The sequence below is a fragment of the Hyperolius riggenbachi genome, chromosome 4 (genome assembly GCF_040937935.1).
Source record: "Hyperolius riggenbachi isolate aHypRig1 chromosome 4, aHypRig1.pri, whole genome shotgun sequence".
NCBI lineage: Eukaryota > Metazoa > Chordata > Amphibia > Anura > Hyperoliidae > Hyperolius > Hyperolius riggenbachi.
In genome coordinates, this window is record NC_090649.1 from 460,317,564 (window position 1) to 460,335,421 (window position 17,858).

At 45.2% G+C, this 17,858-nt stretch overlaps 1 protein-coding gene across 1 annotated transcript in view; it reads right to left on the reverse strand.

Annotated features, from left to right (window-relative positions):
• The window catches only part of STUM (stum, mechanosensory transduction mediator homolog), a 111,212-nt gene extending 95,934 nt beyond the window's left edge, over positions 1 to 15,278 (reverse strand). Inside the window, exon 1 of the mRNA XM_068232815.1 lies at positions 14,966 to 15,278. Coding sequence (XP_068088916.1) covers positions 14,966 to 15,128 — 163 coding nt within the window. The 5' untranslated portion in view covers positions 15,129 to 15,278. The remainder of the gene's footprint in view (positions 1 to 14,965) is intronic.
• Between the last annotated feature and the right edge of the window lie 2,580 nt (positions 15,279 to 17,858).

The window sequence follows — 17,858 nt, forward strand, 5'->3', positions numbered from 1 at the left end:
GGAACACAGTTATGCAAGGAGTAAAAGTTCATCTCGGATCCACTTTAAGTTGCGTTGCGACTTTTTAGGGGCGTTGCGTTGTAATTTGCGTTGCAAATTTAACGTTGCATCAAACCGCAACGTCCTACTGTGAAAGAGGCCTTATAAAGGCTTCCTCCAGGCACTCAAATTATTCTCCTACATTCCAAATGAATACAAATACGTTTTTTGGCTTCCCCCAAATTGGCCTTAGACTATGATAGCAACACGCATGACTAGTATGCTAGATTGTAGCGAATGACAAGATTCTATGCTGCGTGAAGCCCTCTGTAAGATGTCAGTGCTATAAAATACTAAATAAATAAAATTAGAAAGTAATGGCACTTTCAGCTGCCCATTAACGGTACAATCTCCCATGCGATTGACCGTCCAATCCGATCATTGCCATCAATCAGAAACAATCGTTCAGGCTCACCAACGGAGAGAAAATGATAATCCAATCAGACTAATAGAAACAATCTGAAATTTGGATCAACAGAATGATCGATAGGATTGTTGTCATTGATTGGCACAATTAACGGTACCCGATGTGATTGATCGTATGGCCAGTTGTTCGGGAGATTGTACCATTAATGGGCACTTTCAGAAGGGTGGAGGGGAAGAAGTTTTGGAGCAACCAATCAGAATCTTTGTTCTGGACATCTGCTGCAGTTTTCCTTGCACTGGCTTTGATAAATCTGCCCCACTATGTGTGGGGATGTCACTGACCCTCTCCCTGGTCTTGGGGGTCAGCCCTGTCTGAAGGTCACCTGGTCACTCATAGGCTGGGAGAGGACTGACAGTGGATAGTGAAGGCTATATATCCGAATACCTCCTTTTCTTCATATATGGGCAGCACGGTGGTATAGAGGTTAGCACTGTTGCCCTGCAGCTCTGGGTCCCTGGTTTGAATCCCGGCCAGGGCGCTAGGAGTTTTGTATTTACTCCCTGTGTTTGTGTGTGAGTGGGTTTCCTCCAGGCACTCCTGTTTCCTTCCACACCCCTAAAACATGCAGATAAGTTAACTGGCTGCTCCCTAAAAAAATTGGCCCTAGACTATGATGGACATCGGACTATAGTAGTCCTACCACGGTAAGACATACCACTGCTATGATGAGGACGCCCAGCTATATGTGTCATTCAAACCAGACATGACCGACCCCATCCCAAAAATAATCATCTGCTTAGCTGAGCTTCAGGAGTGGATGAATGACAACTGGCTTAAAGGAAATGCTGACAAAGCCAAGGTTCTTGTCTTCGGAGGTCAGTGGTCAGGTCAGGTTGCCTAGCAGCACAGCAGCTCCAGACACAGTCAAGACCACTGAGGATAGGGAACTCAGATCTCACTAGCTCCAGCACTGTGCGCAGTCGGGTTTACTGATTGATGGCGAATTACACTTTGGGAATCAAATTTCAGCTTGTGATGAAACATTCCTTCCTTTACCTATGGAATATTGCAAAAATTAAGCTCCTCAGAGGATCTTCCAACCCTAGTACACCTCCTCACCACATCCCAGCTGGACTATTTCAATACTCAGGCCTTCCAAATAAAGGCATACACTGCCTGCAGCTAGTTTAGAATGCTTCCACAAGGCTGTTAACAAGCCAACCTTGGCATTGCCACATAACCCCAATCCTTTGCTCACTACACTGGCTACCCATAAAATGGAGAATCCCTTTCAAAATTGGCATGCTGAAATTCAAATCCCTACACAGCGTTGGCCCCGGATACCTAAAGGATTCGTTGGAACTGTATTTGGCTACCAATAAAGGAATCAATAACTTGACCACCCCCAGAGGCCAACTAAAAACCTTTGGCACCGAGCTTTCTGTCATGCTGCTCCTACCCTGTGGAATGCCTTGACAAACTTAATCGAGACAGCTCCAACCCTGGACACGTTTACATCAAAACTTTTCCCCCTGTACTTCACTGTACTGTACTGGACATCACTATGTACTGATCTGAGACAAGCTTATGCGCTTTGGGCATACCTCCCAACTTTTCTAGATAAGAAAGAGGGACACTTAAGCCACACCCCTTACCACGCCCCCAGCACACCCTTACTCATGCATACCATAAAGATTGAATCGGAAACATAAGTTGTTGTATAATTCAAACCCTACTGGTCCTTTCTATCCTAGTTCATTTTCCTTCATATTAACATTTGAAAATAAGAACTATATATTAATTTAAAGGATGGGAATAAAGTTTAGGGTCAATTAAACTCATTTTTCAGTAGAAAAATACATATATTTAAATAGATCTGTACATAAGTCCTGAAAGAGGGTCAAATGTATTTATTTATTGTATTTATAAAGCACCAACATATTACGCAGCGCTGGACATTAGTTTAGGTTACAGACAATATTTAGGGGTGACATTCAGCAATATGACAATACAGGAATACAAGAAAAACCAGATCACGCAGCACAGTATGAGTACAACCTAATGCTTAGTCAGTCACTGGATGGGAGTATGGAGATTAGGCAAGTCGAGTTCACTCAAATCTATAGGATGGGTGTACAGTAATGGAGGTGCATGGGGGAGGTAGGGAGTTCCATAGTGTTGGAGCAGCTCTTGAGAAGTCCTGGAGGTGTGCATGGGATTGGGTGATGCGGGGTGCAGTCAGGTGAAGAGGCGATGAGGAAGACAGGGGGACAGTTGGGAGCTATGTTGGGTCTTACGGGAGAAAATCGCTTTACAAATGTTTCGTTATTGTTGTTGGTAGGGTCTAGAGTGTGAGCCCCTCTGAGGGACAATTAGTAACAAGATCCAATGATGGATTAAGATGTAATGGGACCCTAGTTAGTAGATTTGGGGCCCTCTTGTGGGCCTTTTGGTAAGCTGAAGAGGTCAGAGATGGTGGCTGGGGGGCCCCCTGAAACCCACTAGGCCCCAGGCACCTGCCTAGATTGCCTGGCCAATGATCCTGCTCTGTATACACCCTGTACAGTGCTGTGGAAGATGTCGGCAGTAAATAATAATCTATGTCATGACGGAGGAGTGACCCGATTTCAACTGCTGACATGAATTCCCCAGGACTGGTAGCCTGACCTTTTCTTGCCTCCCTTCTACACATTCTATCAGCCCACATACTGCACAGTAACATTTATAGATTTATAGACGCAGGGTAGCAGCGGGAGATGTGAGCCCTGCAGACAGTCTATAGACAGAGCTGTGTGTGATCACTGCTGCTCTTGTTTCTGGGTATGAACGCTGTGAAGGTGGATTAACAAAGCAGCAGTCCTTCTCTACAGAGCACTGTACAGAGTTTTCTCATTTACAGGAGTTCATAGCACACCAATAAAACATAACACCGTACTGCAGAATAGTCAGAATCGTTCATTTATTACAGGGCCACTCCAACGAAAAATGTAAGCAGTTAAAACCTGACAGAACCGACAGGTTTTGGGCTAGTCCATCTCCTCATGAGGGATTCTCTGGGTTCTCAAAAGCATTTCCTGAATGGAAATCGCTCAGTCTAACTGACAAAATGGTGTGCAAGTCGAGAGGCTGGCTGGTATCTTACTATTTTGGCACAGTTAAACTTCCGTTTAAAGGACCGCTATTGCGAAAAAAGTAGGCAATTAAAATCTGACAGAACCGACAGGTTTTGGGCCAGTCCATCTCCTCGTTGGAGATTCTCAGGGTTTTCTTTGTTTACAACAGTATTTCCTGAACAGCAGTTACAATGTCTAACTGACAAAATAGGGTGCAAGTGAGTAGGAAGACTGGCTGGTATCCTACTATTTTGGCAGTTAAACTGCTGTTCAGGAAATGCTGTTGAAAACAAAGGAGACCCTGAGAATCCCCCATGAGGAGATGGGCTGGGCCAAAACCTGTCGGTTCTGTCAGATTTTAACTGCTTACTGTACTTTTTTCGCGATAATGGTCACTTAAGGCAGGGCTTCCCAACCCTGTCCTCAAGGCCCACCAACAGTACATGTTTTGCAGGAAACCACAAACATTCACAGGTGAGGTAATTAGTGTCTCAGCAGAGCTGATTAACTACCTCTGGGGATTTCCACAAAACATGCACTGTTGGTGGTACTCGAAGACAGGGTTGGGAAACTTTTGAAAACAAAGTGAGAATCCCCCATGAGGAGATGGACTAATCAAAAACATGTCGGTTTTGTCAGATTTTAGTTACTTACTTTTCTGCTGGGTTGTCTTCTTTTGCTTTTTTTTACTTTCCCCTCAGACTTAACTAATGCAGCCTGATTGGCTGAAGACTCTTTCCCTCCTATTTTCCCCTCCCAAACCTCTGTTCCTCTCTGATTGGCCAATATTTCTCATGATGAGACAGTGCACTTTCTAATGCAGAGCTGGATGGGACTGCCTGAAGACTGGGAGGGGGGCGGGCAATGCATACGCAATAAGGCCCAGTTCACATTACGAACGCGGACGGCCGTGCGTTCGGAACGCAACGCATACGAACGCACGCCATCCACGTTTGTATGCGTTGCGTGGCTGATCCAATTCACTGAAAGTGAATGGGACAGCCGCGTGTTTTTGGAAAAAATGCGTGCAGCATGCGTTCCCGTACCGCACAGGTCCGGAACGCATGCAGTGTGAACATCAGACAGTGCAGACTATGCACTGTCTGATGTCGTGCGTGTCGGCCTCCTGCATACATTCCAGAAACGCGGACGGAAATGCGTGCAGTGTGAACGGGGTCTAAGGCAGAAGAGAGTAAGGGAGGAAATGACATCAGGATTGGTTTCAAGATAGATACATTTAAAATAGAGAATCCTAAGAAGGATTTAATCTTTTTTTTACCATAGCAAAAATCCCTAAAATCAAAACATGGACAGTGCAATACATACTGTATGTTATGCAAGTAGAGCAAGTATTTATCTACTTATACATGTGTTGTTGTTTTTTCTAAGATAGTATGGCTGACAGCTCCTCTTTAAAAGTAAACCCGCACAGGCATCGACCTCAGTGTCCAGTTGCTGGAGCTGCAAAAAGAGAGGCTGTACTGGGCCCCACCTCCTCACCACCCCTGTGACCTCACTCCCTGCCCACCCACCTGACAATGCTTCCACTCCTCCCATTTGTACCTAGGCTCTGTGTGAAATAGAGATGGGAAGTTCGGATCTTTTCAATGATCCGGATGATTCGAATCGGATCATTGAAAAGATCCGGATCTTTGATCCGAATCTCGGATTATTTTACTACCGAAGCATTCGGGGGTGAAATGAATAGCAGGACAGGTCTTTCCCTGCTGTGGACAGAGAAGGGGAGGGGGGTGGACACACAGAGAAGGGGAGAAGATGGACAGAGGGCAGGGAGTGGACAGAGATGGGAGGAGGGGCGAGCAGAGAGCAGAAATGTTTGTTTGCACACAATACCCACATGCTGCAATCATATGCTTTACATGTATTTCACCTATATGCTCATCTGTGTACTTTGAATGCAAACGTCGCACAGTGAAAAAAATCATTCCCCAAAGCATTCCCAGAAGTAAAGTGCAGCTGTTTAGAGCGAGTGCAGGAGGATCATATTGCGCAGCAATCACAGTGCCTGCAAAGTTACTGAGCTGTGCTGAGCTGAGCCAAAAGCTTCCAATGTGATCACTGTGCAGCACTACGGAACAGACAGCCTATAATGAGCAGCACATTTCAGCCAGTATGTGTGCTCTACACATGTCTGGCAGTGGCACCCATGTCCCCTCTCTCTTATCTACCTGTGGCTGTGCAAGGCTGGCTCCCCTCCAACAGAGTGATCCATCTCAGCTCTGCTTCCAGGACCCCGCTGCGAGGGGGCGTGTCGCTCCTGGCCCCGCCCCTTTTGCAACCCGAATCACTCATTTTGATGATTCGGATGATTCGACTCACAAAATAGATTCGGATCGTTCATGATCCGGACAACACTAGTGTGAGAGTGCTTACAGCCTGGCAACCTTCATGTGTGACGACAAGCAAGGACAAAGGAGGGAGGAAGGCTGCAGAGGACGCCTATGTATATGTGAGTGGGAGGAGCCAGGGGAGAGGGAAAGTAAAACTGCTACAATCAAGGGTGTAACTACAGCTCACCCTACAAAAATGCCATGAGACCCCCCTCACTAGGATGCAACTTCTCCCAATTGTGTCACCAGTCCCTCCTTTCATGCACTTCAATCCCCCCTCCCCCACCCTCCTGGTTACCCTGTGTTGCAGAGTAGTGCAGCAGAGCAATATATTTACCTATTCCAGGGCTGCATCTAGTATCCCCTGCTCTTCCCTGCAGCCTTGCACTCTATGCTGCCTGCCTGCATGCCCCCGACTCCTGATGCTGGTCATGTGACACGCAGGAAGACACAGGAGCAGGAGGCACAGAGTGTAGGGAATCCCAGAGGAGGCCCAATGCAGTGCAGGTAACTTTAATGAGAAGCAAAACTCTATAGACCCTTGCAGTCCCTGGGGTAGTGGGGGCAATAGGTAAGGCCCTTTTTTCAATACGTCTTTATTGCTCACCAGTGGAATACAGCACATTAGGTACTCTTAATCTACACAGAGAGTTCTCATATTATGTTATTTTCTAGGATTGTTTATACAATTAAAATTTCACATAATTTAAACAATAAATCCCCATGCAATAAAAAAAACAAACATGTAAAACAAACGGCAGTGACTTTCTGCAGGGAGCCACATGTTAGTACCAGACTGTCTGCATTTGTGTATATCTTTCTCAGATACTCTGTGTGGCGAGCCATCTCTCTCTCTCATCTCTCTCCTCACATACAGCACAGCATTGGAGAGGGATATAGGAGACAAGAGCGTCAGAATGTTTTTTGCCTCACAATTATACAACAAAAGAGAAGAAAACCCCATCATGCTGCACAAATCCAAACAATCCATCCAATGTTATCATTATATACCATAATAATGTAATCATAGCACATACCTCCCAACTTTTTGAGATGAGAAAGAGGGACACTTAAGCCACACCCCTGACCACGCCCCCTAGTCACCCATACCATAAAGACGTCATAAGAAAAATATGTTGTTTTATAATTCAAACCACACTGGTACTTTCTATCCTGGTTCATTTTCCTTCATATTAACATTTTTAAAATTAGTAATATATCAATTTAAAGGATGGGAATAAAGTTTAGAGTCAATCAAACACATTTTTAGTAGAGAAATGAATATATTTACATAGAAAGAGGGACAAAGTCCTGAAAGAGAGACAAATAGGTAGGAAATAGGGACAGAGGGACAGGGCTTCCAAAGAGGGACTGTCTCTCCAAAAGAGGGACAGTTGGGAGCTATGATAGCATTAAACGTGACGTAAAAACACTTATAGGACATCCTAGGTGAAAATAAACTGATGAGAAAAACAATTGTTTCTTGGTCTTCTATTTTTTAACTTCTCACTTTGAAATGTATTTATTTGTTTCCCCTTTCTGCTAAAGTTTCTCTTTAAAGTGTACCTTAAAGCGGAATATAACCCTGCATTTCAACTTTGCTCTAAAACATTATTTACAGTATATTATATGCAACCAGCATTTTTTTTTTTTTTACTAGACCAGCATTGGAAGGGTTACACAGGGCTTTAAAGTTCCTGGAGATTTCTGCAGACGCATCCGAAGCTAAAATAGATACATTTTGTTTACATAAATGTATCTAAGTGTTGAATGTGACTCATCTCTCTCACTGAGAAGGAGCTTGGAGGACAGCCAAAGAGTGTGTAACATTTATCAATAGATACATTCAACTAAATAGAATGTATCTATCTGAACTTCTGCATATCTCTCCACGGAACTTTAAACCTCTGTGTTTAACCCTTCCAATGCTGGTCTAGTAAAAAAAAAAATGCTTTTTGCATATAATATGCTGTAAATAATATTTTAGAGCAAAGTTGAAATGCAGGGTTATATTCCGCTTTAAAGGGGAACTTCAGCCTAAACAAACATACTGTCATAAAGTTCCATTAGTTATGTTAATTAAAATAGATAGGTAATATAATCTCTTACACACACTGTTTAAAAAAAAAACCGGCAAATGTTTGTGATTTCGTGGGGGCAGCCATCTTTTTCATGTGGGCAGCCATCTTTTTGATTGAAAGGAGGTGACCAGGAGCATGAAAAAACAGTTCCAACTGTCCTGAGTCCTGATCACCCCTCCCAGCTGTGCGCTAGGCTTCAAATCTCAAATTCAAAATTAAAAAAAACAAATTATCGCCAAAACAGCAGAAGGAGAACAACATCAGAAATCCCATCATGCTTAGCACAGCATCAGGGGAAAAATGCCCGGGCAGTTTTCTTCTGTGCAGCTAAAAAGGAGGCTTGGGTAAGAAAAACAAAGTTGATGCTGTGAACCTGTTAAAGAAACACCAAGCCTTTTCAGTGCTGCTGAGTAGAGTTTTAGTCTGGGAGGTGGGAGCCTAAAGAGGCTTGCCTCGTCCTCCTCCGCAGTCTCATTCCAGCAGTGGGACCCCGAAAGTCTGTTTTGCTGCGCTTTGCGCATGCGTGCTAACTCTGCCCTGCTCGATTTTTTAATTTTCGTAAATAGCCGAATCAAGTGTGTGGCACAGGCTGCCTGCACCTGAGCAGTAACACAGACCAGATCAGGCTTGACCATTTCTGCCCGAGCCTCAGCGGGACAGAGCTTTGGAACAAAACTACGGAGGAGGATGGGAGAAGCATCTTAGGATCCAGAGGCTCCTCCCTCCTGAGGTGAGTACTCCTTTAAAAGGGGGAGGGGGGGGAATAAATCAATACATTGCAAAGTGAGAAGTAAATAGAAACGAGATCAAGAAATTATTAATATTTGCCATGTAATTGGTTCACAATGTTTGATCCACAATGACCCTGCGGGTCATCATCTTTACTACAGGCAGACATGAAAAAAAAAACACAGACAGCACCAATTGCCATTATCTATAACACACACCCTGACAATGTGAACGGCTAAAAGGTTGTTTTTGTTGTTGTTTTTTTATAGATATACATCTGCACAGAGGGAGATACTGGTTGCTTGGGAGTTGGAAACAGCTAAGACTCACAGACAGGAAACTGTTAGCGCCATGGTCATGACATCACACTGTGGGAGGGGTTTCACCACAATATCAGCCATACAGACCCCCCTGATGATCTATTTGAAAAAAGGAAAAGATTTCTCATGGGAAAGGGGGTATCAGCTACTGATTGGGATGAAGTTCAATCTTTGGTTACAGTTCCTCTTTAAGGGCACTTTTCTATCTCACAGGTATACTGTAAAGGCAACATCCCCTTGGTATGCACAGTACACCATCATAGGGAAAGCAATATATGAGGTAAAGTATATCCGGGCGGTGGGGAGGTTAAACAAAATATGGACTCTAGATAAAGTGGAATAGAAATATATGCTGATCATCGTCAGCATTGAGCCGCTGATGGGTGAAATGAACGACATGGATTTTCTGATTACGGTGGCAGCTGTCAAGGGACAGGACATATTTGGCGACAAATGTGCAATCATTACTCAAAGGAGATGTGTTCAAAGCAGAAAAACTAGCAAGCGTAAGGATCTCAGCGACTTTGGCAAGTGATGGCCACATGAGCAGGGCAGAGAGTCTCCAAAACAGCAAGTCTTCTGGGACGTTCACTGTATGCAGGGATTAGGGCCCATTCACTTTAAAGATCGCTAAACGCCTGCAGGCAGGAAGCAGACGCGGCGTCACTAGGCCGATTACTGAAACGTTTCATGCTGAAATCTATCAGGAATCGGACTGCAGTGTATGGACAGCTGACAGATCTCTCTCCAATCAGAGAGAGATCTGTCTCTTTGTCAATCTGGCCATACATCTTAGATCAGGGCCGGATTTACCATAAGGCACTATAGGCACGTTCCTACAGGCGCCTGATGATGGAAATGTGGCCCACTCCCCTCCCAGGGTGCCTTCCTCCTTCCCTATGCAGAGTCCTCATGAGAGTGGAAATGAGAGATTACTCGCCGTGTTCTCAGCATTCCACTGACGAGATCTCTCTTCAGTACAGTCTCTCTTAATACTGAGGTTCCTCTAGCTACCTAATACTTGAGGGAACCTCTAGCTACTTAATATTGAGAGTACTTCTAGCTACCTAATACTAAGGGGCACCTGTATGGGCAAGGGAAGTAAGGGACAAGTGACAGCTGGGTCAGCCAACAAAGTAGTGGTGCAGTTTGGCGGGGCTTGTAGGTTTGTGGAGGGCAAAGTCTAAGGTGCCAGGACATCTGTGCCTATAGGCTCCTGTGAGGTAAATCCAGGCCTGTCTTAGATTGGTATGATATACAACAAAAGATAGACATCTCTTTAGGGTCCTTTCACACTGGCGCGGTCCATCATGGCAATTCACGCACTGCTAAGGAAGGGCAATGAAAGTCAATGGGTGCTTTCATATTACTTGCGGTGCGCCGAAAGTGCTCAATCTGACACTCTTCCATAACTACGTTGCTGTGTGTATCTGTGTTGACGTGTGGCGGACCGGAAATCATGCAAGTCTATGGCGATGTGGGGATTTAAAAAAAAAATTGGCAGGGCGGTGCGGTAACGTTGCAACGCGCATGCACGGAAGCGTATTTTTGCAATACGCTTCCGTGCCATTCCGTATACCCAAAACAGGAAGCGACCGCAAGCGCGCATCACTTCCTGTTTGGCCGGATGCCAGAAGGGGAATACCACATAGTAACGCAGCATTCCCCGAAGGCCTGTTTTTGGTAGTGTGGTGTGGCACGGCCGCCGCACCGCACCGCTGACACCAATATGCAGTGTGAAGAAGGCCTTGGTTAATGTTCCTCTTTAATGAAAGTCAATGGAGATGATCCCACAGTAGCCACTGTAATTTCCCCAAATCTTTGGGCATCAATACAATGCAAATCTTTGCTTCCTATCTATCACAACCAACAAGAAAATTCAAATTTTGGTTTGACCAAAATCCAATCAGACGACTATTTTTATAATCGTTCATAATCCATTGTGCCTATTAATGGAGATTATTAACAACCAATCCGATCAGAATTTCTAATTGCTCAAACGATTTTTTGCTAGAAATTGGACCGTTAATGGCCACCTTTAGATTGTCAATTAATTAATATACACGCCCTAGCAATTTTCTCAGAGTTTCCAATCACTTTTATCATAATTATGGAAACATTTAACATATGTGTGTGGTATATTGGCCATATTTTTGAAATGTTATAATCAGTCAAAAAAATTGATTGCAATTCTTGAATTGAACAGATATTTAAAACATGGTATGGTGTGTGGCCACCTTTAGCCATCAGTCTGATGTCTGTGCAATCTTCCTTCCTCTTCTGTGCCTATCAAAAAAAGCAACTGGTGGAATTTCACAACCAACTGATCTGTTGCCTTTGGGGAGCCTCCTGCTTCTGGTCCCCCTTCCCCCTCCATAGGACAGTGCACAAGCCCAGAGTGCATAAACGTTCACTAGTATTAATAGCTGCCACCGCACTGAAATGGTCAGGAACAATTGTTTCTGGCTTGCAAAAAAAACAATCCACAAAGCTTCAAAACCCATTGCATACTTTATCACTGCACTTTAAGCCCGGAACAATTGTTTTCTGGCTGGCAAAAAGGAATCCACTAAGCTTCAAAATCCATTGCATACATTATCACTTCACTTTAAGCCCGGATGTAACGCTGGCTGTGATGCAGGCTATGAAGTGTACACTGAGTATACGATAATCGAGGTCAGATCGTCAACTGAGGTCATACAAGTGAAGTCAGAGATATGCGGTACACAGGTACTGAGGCAGAGCAAGGTCAATAACAGGCTAGGATCATACACTGGTAATCAGATGGCTAAAGTACAGCAGGCTAAGACAGGTGCAAGAACGTTATACAGGCCGGAGTCATACACATAGGTCAAATGGCTGAGGTACAGTTAAGGATTAGGCAGAGACAGGGTCGATAGGCTAGCCGAGGTCGATATCGAGTATCAGATGACAGTAGTACAGAGGGATGAGACTTTAATCAAAGTGGAGGGCTTGCCGGGTCATACACAGAGAACAATCACAATAATACAATATACAATACTAACTAAGGATAGATATATATCTATCTCAGCAGAACTTTAACTAGACTGAGTAGCAAAGCAATGTCCAGCACTCAGTGACCTGATAGCTATAACGGACCACAAGCAACTGAATGCCCAGCGCTTATATAGCAGGAATAGAGCACAGACCAAGCCCCCAGAAGAAACAGACCAATCAGCAACATCCCTGCAGCAAGTGTCAGCGCTGACCCACATCTACAGGGGAGCCGGGGATGCAAACATGCTGACTCGCGTCTACAGGGGAGCCAGGGATGCGACTGACCTAAGAGGAAGAGGAAGCTTCCTCCAGGTGCTCCACACTATCAGAGCAGCCTCCAGAGACCATACAAGATAAGTTTGTTGCACCAGAACAATTGTTTTGTGGCTGGATAAAACAAAACACAAAGCTTCAAAATCCATTGCATACTTGATCACTGCACTTTAAGCCCAGAACAATTGTTTTCTGGCTGGCAAAAAAGAATCCGCAAAGCTTCAAAAATCCATTGCATACTTTATCATTGCTCTTTAAGCCCGGAACAATTGTTTTCTGGCTGGCTAAAACAAAACAAAACAAAAAGCTTCGAAATCCATTGCATACTTTATCACTGCACTTTAAAGGGATACTGTAGGTGGGTCGGGGGAAAATGAGTTGAAGTTACCCGGGGCTTCTAATGGCCCCCCCACAGACATCCTGTGCACGCGCAGCCACTCACTGATGCTCCGGCCCCGCCTCCAGTTCACTTCTGGAATTTCTGACTTTAAAGTAAAGTCAGAAAACCACTGCGCCTGCATTGCCGTGTCCTCTCTCCCGCTGATGGCACCAGGAGCATACTGCGCAGACCAAAGACCATACTGGACTTGTGCAATACTCTCCTGGTGACATCAGCGGGAGCGAGGATGCAGCTGCGCAGGCGCAGTGGTTTTCAGACTTTAAAGTCTGAAATTCCAGAAGTGAGCTGGAGGCGGGGCCGGAGCATCGGTGAGTGGCTGCGTGGGTACAGGATGTCTGCGGGGGGCCATTAGAAGCCCTGGGTAAGTTCAACTCATTTTCCCCCGACCCCCCTACAGTATCCCTTTAAGCCCGGCGATAGCTCCTGGCGCTGCCTTATGTAGCTCACTTGTAGCTAGCCACACTGACAGTAAATGCATGGAAACCAGCCTGGGATGACACAGATCACAGCTTGTTCCGAGCTAACGCATCATATAAAACCGATGCCTTTGTTTCTGAATCTGACGGACGGCCAGCTAAATCCGTTACAGTGTGTTACAGCAGGGCGAGGCAACCTGTAGCTCTACCACACTAATGAGACAATAAGTCTCACCACAACCTGAACCCAGACCTGAGCGCTGCCTACCCTGCTATCCACGCTGGATCGGTTGTCATGACAGAATGTCAGAGGTCTACTAAAGGCTATGAGGGTACATTAGGACACTAAGGGCTATACAGACTTGCGGTGGAGGACAAATCATTTGTGACATCGGACTCCTGTCTCCTTTACAGAAACAGAAAACTGCTGATATCCCCGAAATGTGACAATTCTGATCATAATATAAATTGTAGGAAACCTGTCAGCCTCACCAGTGGCATAACTACATTTCATGGGGCCCCCCAGCGAAACTTTGATGGGGTCCCCACCTCTTCCCTTGCCTCGCCTTGGTGCCCTTCCCGGCCCTAGGAACCATCTCACAAGGGTCATAACTTCACATCCATAACAAGTGTAGCCACAAAAAACCTGATGTGAAGTATAGATCCCCTGTATCGGAGGAAGGGAAGGTTGGTAGTTGGGGGCACCCCACAGCTCTGAGCCCCCCTCTAATCGCAGGGACTACTCCCCTCTCGTTACACCTCTGAGCCTCACACAGGCATCTCCTATCAGAATATATTTCTTTCTCCTTTGTCTAATGTCCCCTTCAGGTCCAACTGGTGAGAAGCGTGATATAAACAGCACAACAAACTTTCTACCGATGACCAAGACTCGTGAGGGATGATATATCAAGATGGTGCATAGAAAACTGGGACAAATGTGTCACAGCAATTAGGTGACATAAGGGGGGGGGTCATTATCAAATCAGGTGCAGAGAAAACTCAGGCGAGAATGATTTTGCAGCTGTTGGGTGACATAAAGAGTGGAAATCAATCTAGCCAGGCGTAAAGAAACCGAAGCAACACTGTTCACCTGTTCGGTGTGACAGAATGAGGGAAAGGATCAAGTGATCTGCAGAGGAAATGGGGCAAGAAGGCTGCATCTGTTACAGGGGTAAAACAAAGGGGGGGGGGGGGGGGGGCATTTATCAAGTCAGGTTTACTAGAAAACCAGGGCAAAAAGTGGACCAGTTTTGGAAAACAATTAGTAGGAACCTTTATTAGATTTGTTAGTGCCTCGCAGCACTGGGTTCCTGGTTCTAATTCCCCAACCAGGGCACTATCTGAATGGAGTTTGTATTTTTTCCCCATGTCTGCCTGGATCCTCCGGGCACTCTGTTTTCCTCCCACATCCCGAAAGACATACAAATAATTTAACTGGCATCCCTCAAAAATTAGCCCTAGACTATGATGGACATATGACTATGGTAGGGATATGATTGTGAGCTCCTCTGAGGGACAGTCAGTTAAGTGACAAGACAATATACTCTGCACAGCCCTGTGGAAGATGTCGGCGATATATAAATACTAAATAGTAAAACGTAATTGTCTGCACTGGGCACCCTGTTCCATAAACCCTTCTCACAGATTGTGATTGTTTTTTGGGGGGCAATTGCTCCACTCTCCCTCCCAATTCTTGTCATGAACCTGAGATTCTTTTTGTTTTGTTTTTTTCCCCCCATTCAACTGCTACTTTTGGCAACTGCTCCAGTTTTCCTTGCACCTGTCTCGATCAGTCGGTCTCAGAAGAATGGAAAATAGTTCTGACCCAAACTCCCAGAAGCCCCCATTCTTTACTCACCCAGCCCTGGCACGAAAGTATTGAGGAAGAGGCAGATGACAGCGACGGGGAACGGCATGTAAGGGATCGCTGCCCTCAAGGGTCCTTTCTTCTCTCTGACTTGTACCACCACCCCACTGGCAGAAGTGCCCTTCTCCACAATATCACCTTCCTTGAGATCCATGCTGCTGCCCCTCAGCTTTGGGTGGGCAGGAGGACCTGGGTGCTGCTGCTGGAGTTTAGTGTAGGGTCAGGTGGTGACAGGAGTGGAAGAACCCTCAGCCTTGCTCTTTTTTCCTCTCTCTTTCTCTGCTTTTACCTCCTCCTCCTCCCTCTCCTCTTCTTCCTCCTCCTCCCTCCCTCCCTCCTGACTGAGAACATACAGCATGGGGAGCCTCTCACAGACACAGCCCGCTAATGTCATACATTATTATAATTATCATAGGGAGCTGCATGCTTCCCTCGCTACAAGATGCGTGGATTGTGCCTGCGGAGGCTGCATTGCCAGAGAGCCTCATTTTATCCTCTTCCCGCTATAATTACACCGAAATCACCACCTGGCAAACAAAAAGACAGCACCGAGCGGCACAAAAGCATTCTTTTGTAGATTAGTGCAGTCTACTAGTAACATTTTCATGGAGGAATCGCCCAAGCGATCAGTTAAATGCAATCAGGTTGGTAGAAAATAAACCCTGTTCGATGTCCCAAGTCGACCGTGAGCGATTCTAAAGATAATCGTTTGGCAACAAGTTAGTCGATCGGAGAAACAGTTGTTATGGCTAGGAAGCAGAAAAGCATTAACCAGTTCACCACTAAGGGGGTTTTCCCCTTATGGACTAGAGGAATTTTCACATTTCAGTGCTCCTCCCATTGATTCGGCAATAACTTTATCACTACTTATCACAACTAAATGATCTATAGCTTGTTTTTTTTTCTCCCACCAATTAGGCTTTTTTGGTGGTACATTTTGTTAAGAATTATTATATTATAAATGCTTTTTAAGGGCCCGTTTCCACTAGAGTGAATCCGCATGCGTTGTCTGCATGCGGATGCGCATAACCAATACAAGTGGATGGCCCTGTTTCCACTTGTCAGTTTTTTGCTGCGTTTTTCTGTGCTGGATTTTTCTGCACGGTAGAGCCTGCAGAATTTGCCTGCGTGTGGAATGCAGGCGATTCGCAGGCTATGTATTTGATAGGGAAAACGCACATGCGTTTTTTGCCGCGATTTTGCGTGCGAATTCGCATGAAAAGTAATGTAAATTGAACCAGGCAGTGACATGGTTAAATTCGCATATACCCTGCCTATGCGAAATCGCAGCAAAAAACGTACGCGGAATCGCATCCGCATGCGATTTCGTCTGCGGTGGAATCCCGGTGATTCGCACCGCACTAGTGGAAACGAGCCCTTAGGGGAATAATAAGAAAAATGGGAACAATGAATTATTTCTCAGTTTTCGGCCATTATACAGTACATATCAGTTCGCTGATGGTGAAATAAATAATCGATGCAATACGACATTTTATTTCAGATCCCATTTATCTGATAGCTTGGATGGTTCTTTGTTGAATATTACCATTAGTGGGTACCTTTAGGGCGTATTCACAGTGCGAGGTTGCGTTTTAATGAGACGTTAAAGTCGCAACGTGTCTGCGTTAAGAGGTAATGCAACGATAACGTCGCACTGTAAACGGCCCATAGGATTAGCATTGCATTGCGGTAAGCTTCGTTATAAGACTTTATAACGCAGCTCTGCAACGTGGTACTGTGAATGTGACCTTAAAGTACAACTGAAGAGAGAGGGATATGGAGGCTGCCATGTTTATTTCCTGTTAAGCAATACCAGTTGCCTGGCTGTCCTGCTGATCCTCTGCCTCTAATACTTTTAGCCATAGCCCCTGAACAAGCATGCAGCAGATCAGGTGTTTCTGACATTATTGTCAGATCTGACAAGATTAGCTGCATGCTTTTTTTCTGGTGTTATTCACGACTGCAGCCAAATAGATCAGCAGGACTGCCAGGCAACTAGTATTGTTTAAGGGCGCGTTTCCACTTGAGCGGAAACCGCCGCGAATCCGCAGAGTTTCCCCGCAGGCGGATAGTGCGGGGAAACTCTGCCATAGGGTGCAATGGTAACGCCGGCCGAATCGCTATCCGCTAGCGATTCGGCCAGCTTTTCCATCCAAATCGGCGCGGGAGGCTGCGGATCCCATAGCCGTGCATGGCACGGCTGATGGGATTCGTGTGCTTTCCAGGCAGACCCGGAAGAGCCGTCTCGCGTCTCGCAGAGGCGCGCCACTCAAGTGGAATCGCACACCTAAAAGAAAATCTATATGGCAGCCTCCATATACCTCTCACTTCAGTTGTCCTTTATGATGGCCACTAACAGTCCAATTTTTAGCGAAGAATCATTTGAGCAATCAGATCGTTGTGATTGGATTAGCAGAAAATAATTTCCATTATTGTTTCCAATCTACTGGGAACGATTCTTAAAGTGATCATTCAACGGCAATTTTGTCGATCGAAAAATGTTTTTTTCATAATCGGTTGTGATGGATAGGGAGTACAGGTTGGTATATTAATAGTGAAATAAATATGTCCATTAACGGTACATTCTCCCAAGCGATCGATCAGATCAGATGCCATTAACGTTGTCGATCAACAACGATCCAAATTTCCAAACAATGCTTTCAGTCTGTTGGGATTGGACGGGTGACTATTTGGGAGATTGTACCATTCACGGGCACCTTTATCAATGTATTCCAAACTGTTATTTCCGATCGCACTTATCTGATTGCTCGGATGATTCTTCTCTGAAAATTGCTAAAGAGAAAAAAAGAAAAGCAGTGTAACTTAGCTGGGGCTTCTTGCAGCCCCGGAGTTATCCTGTGTCCGTGCCGTTCTTCTGAGGCGC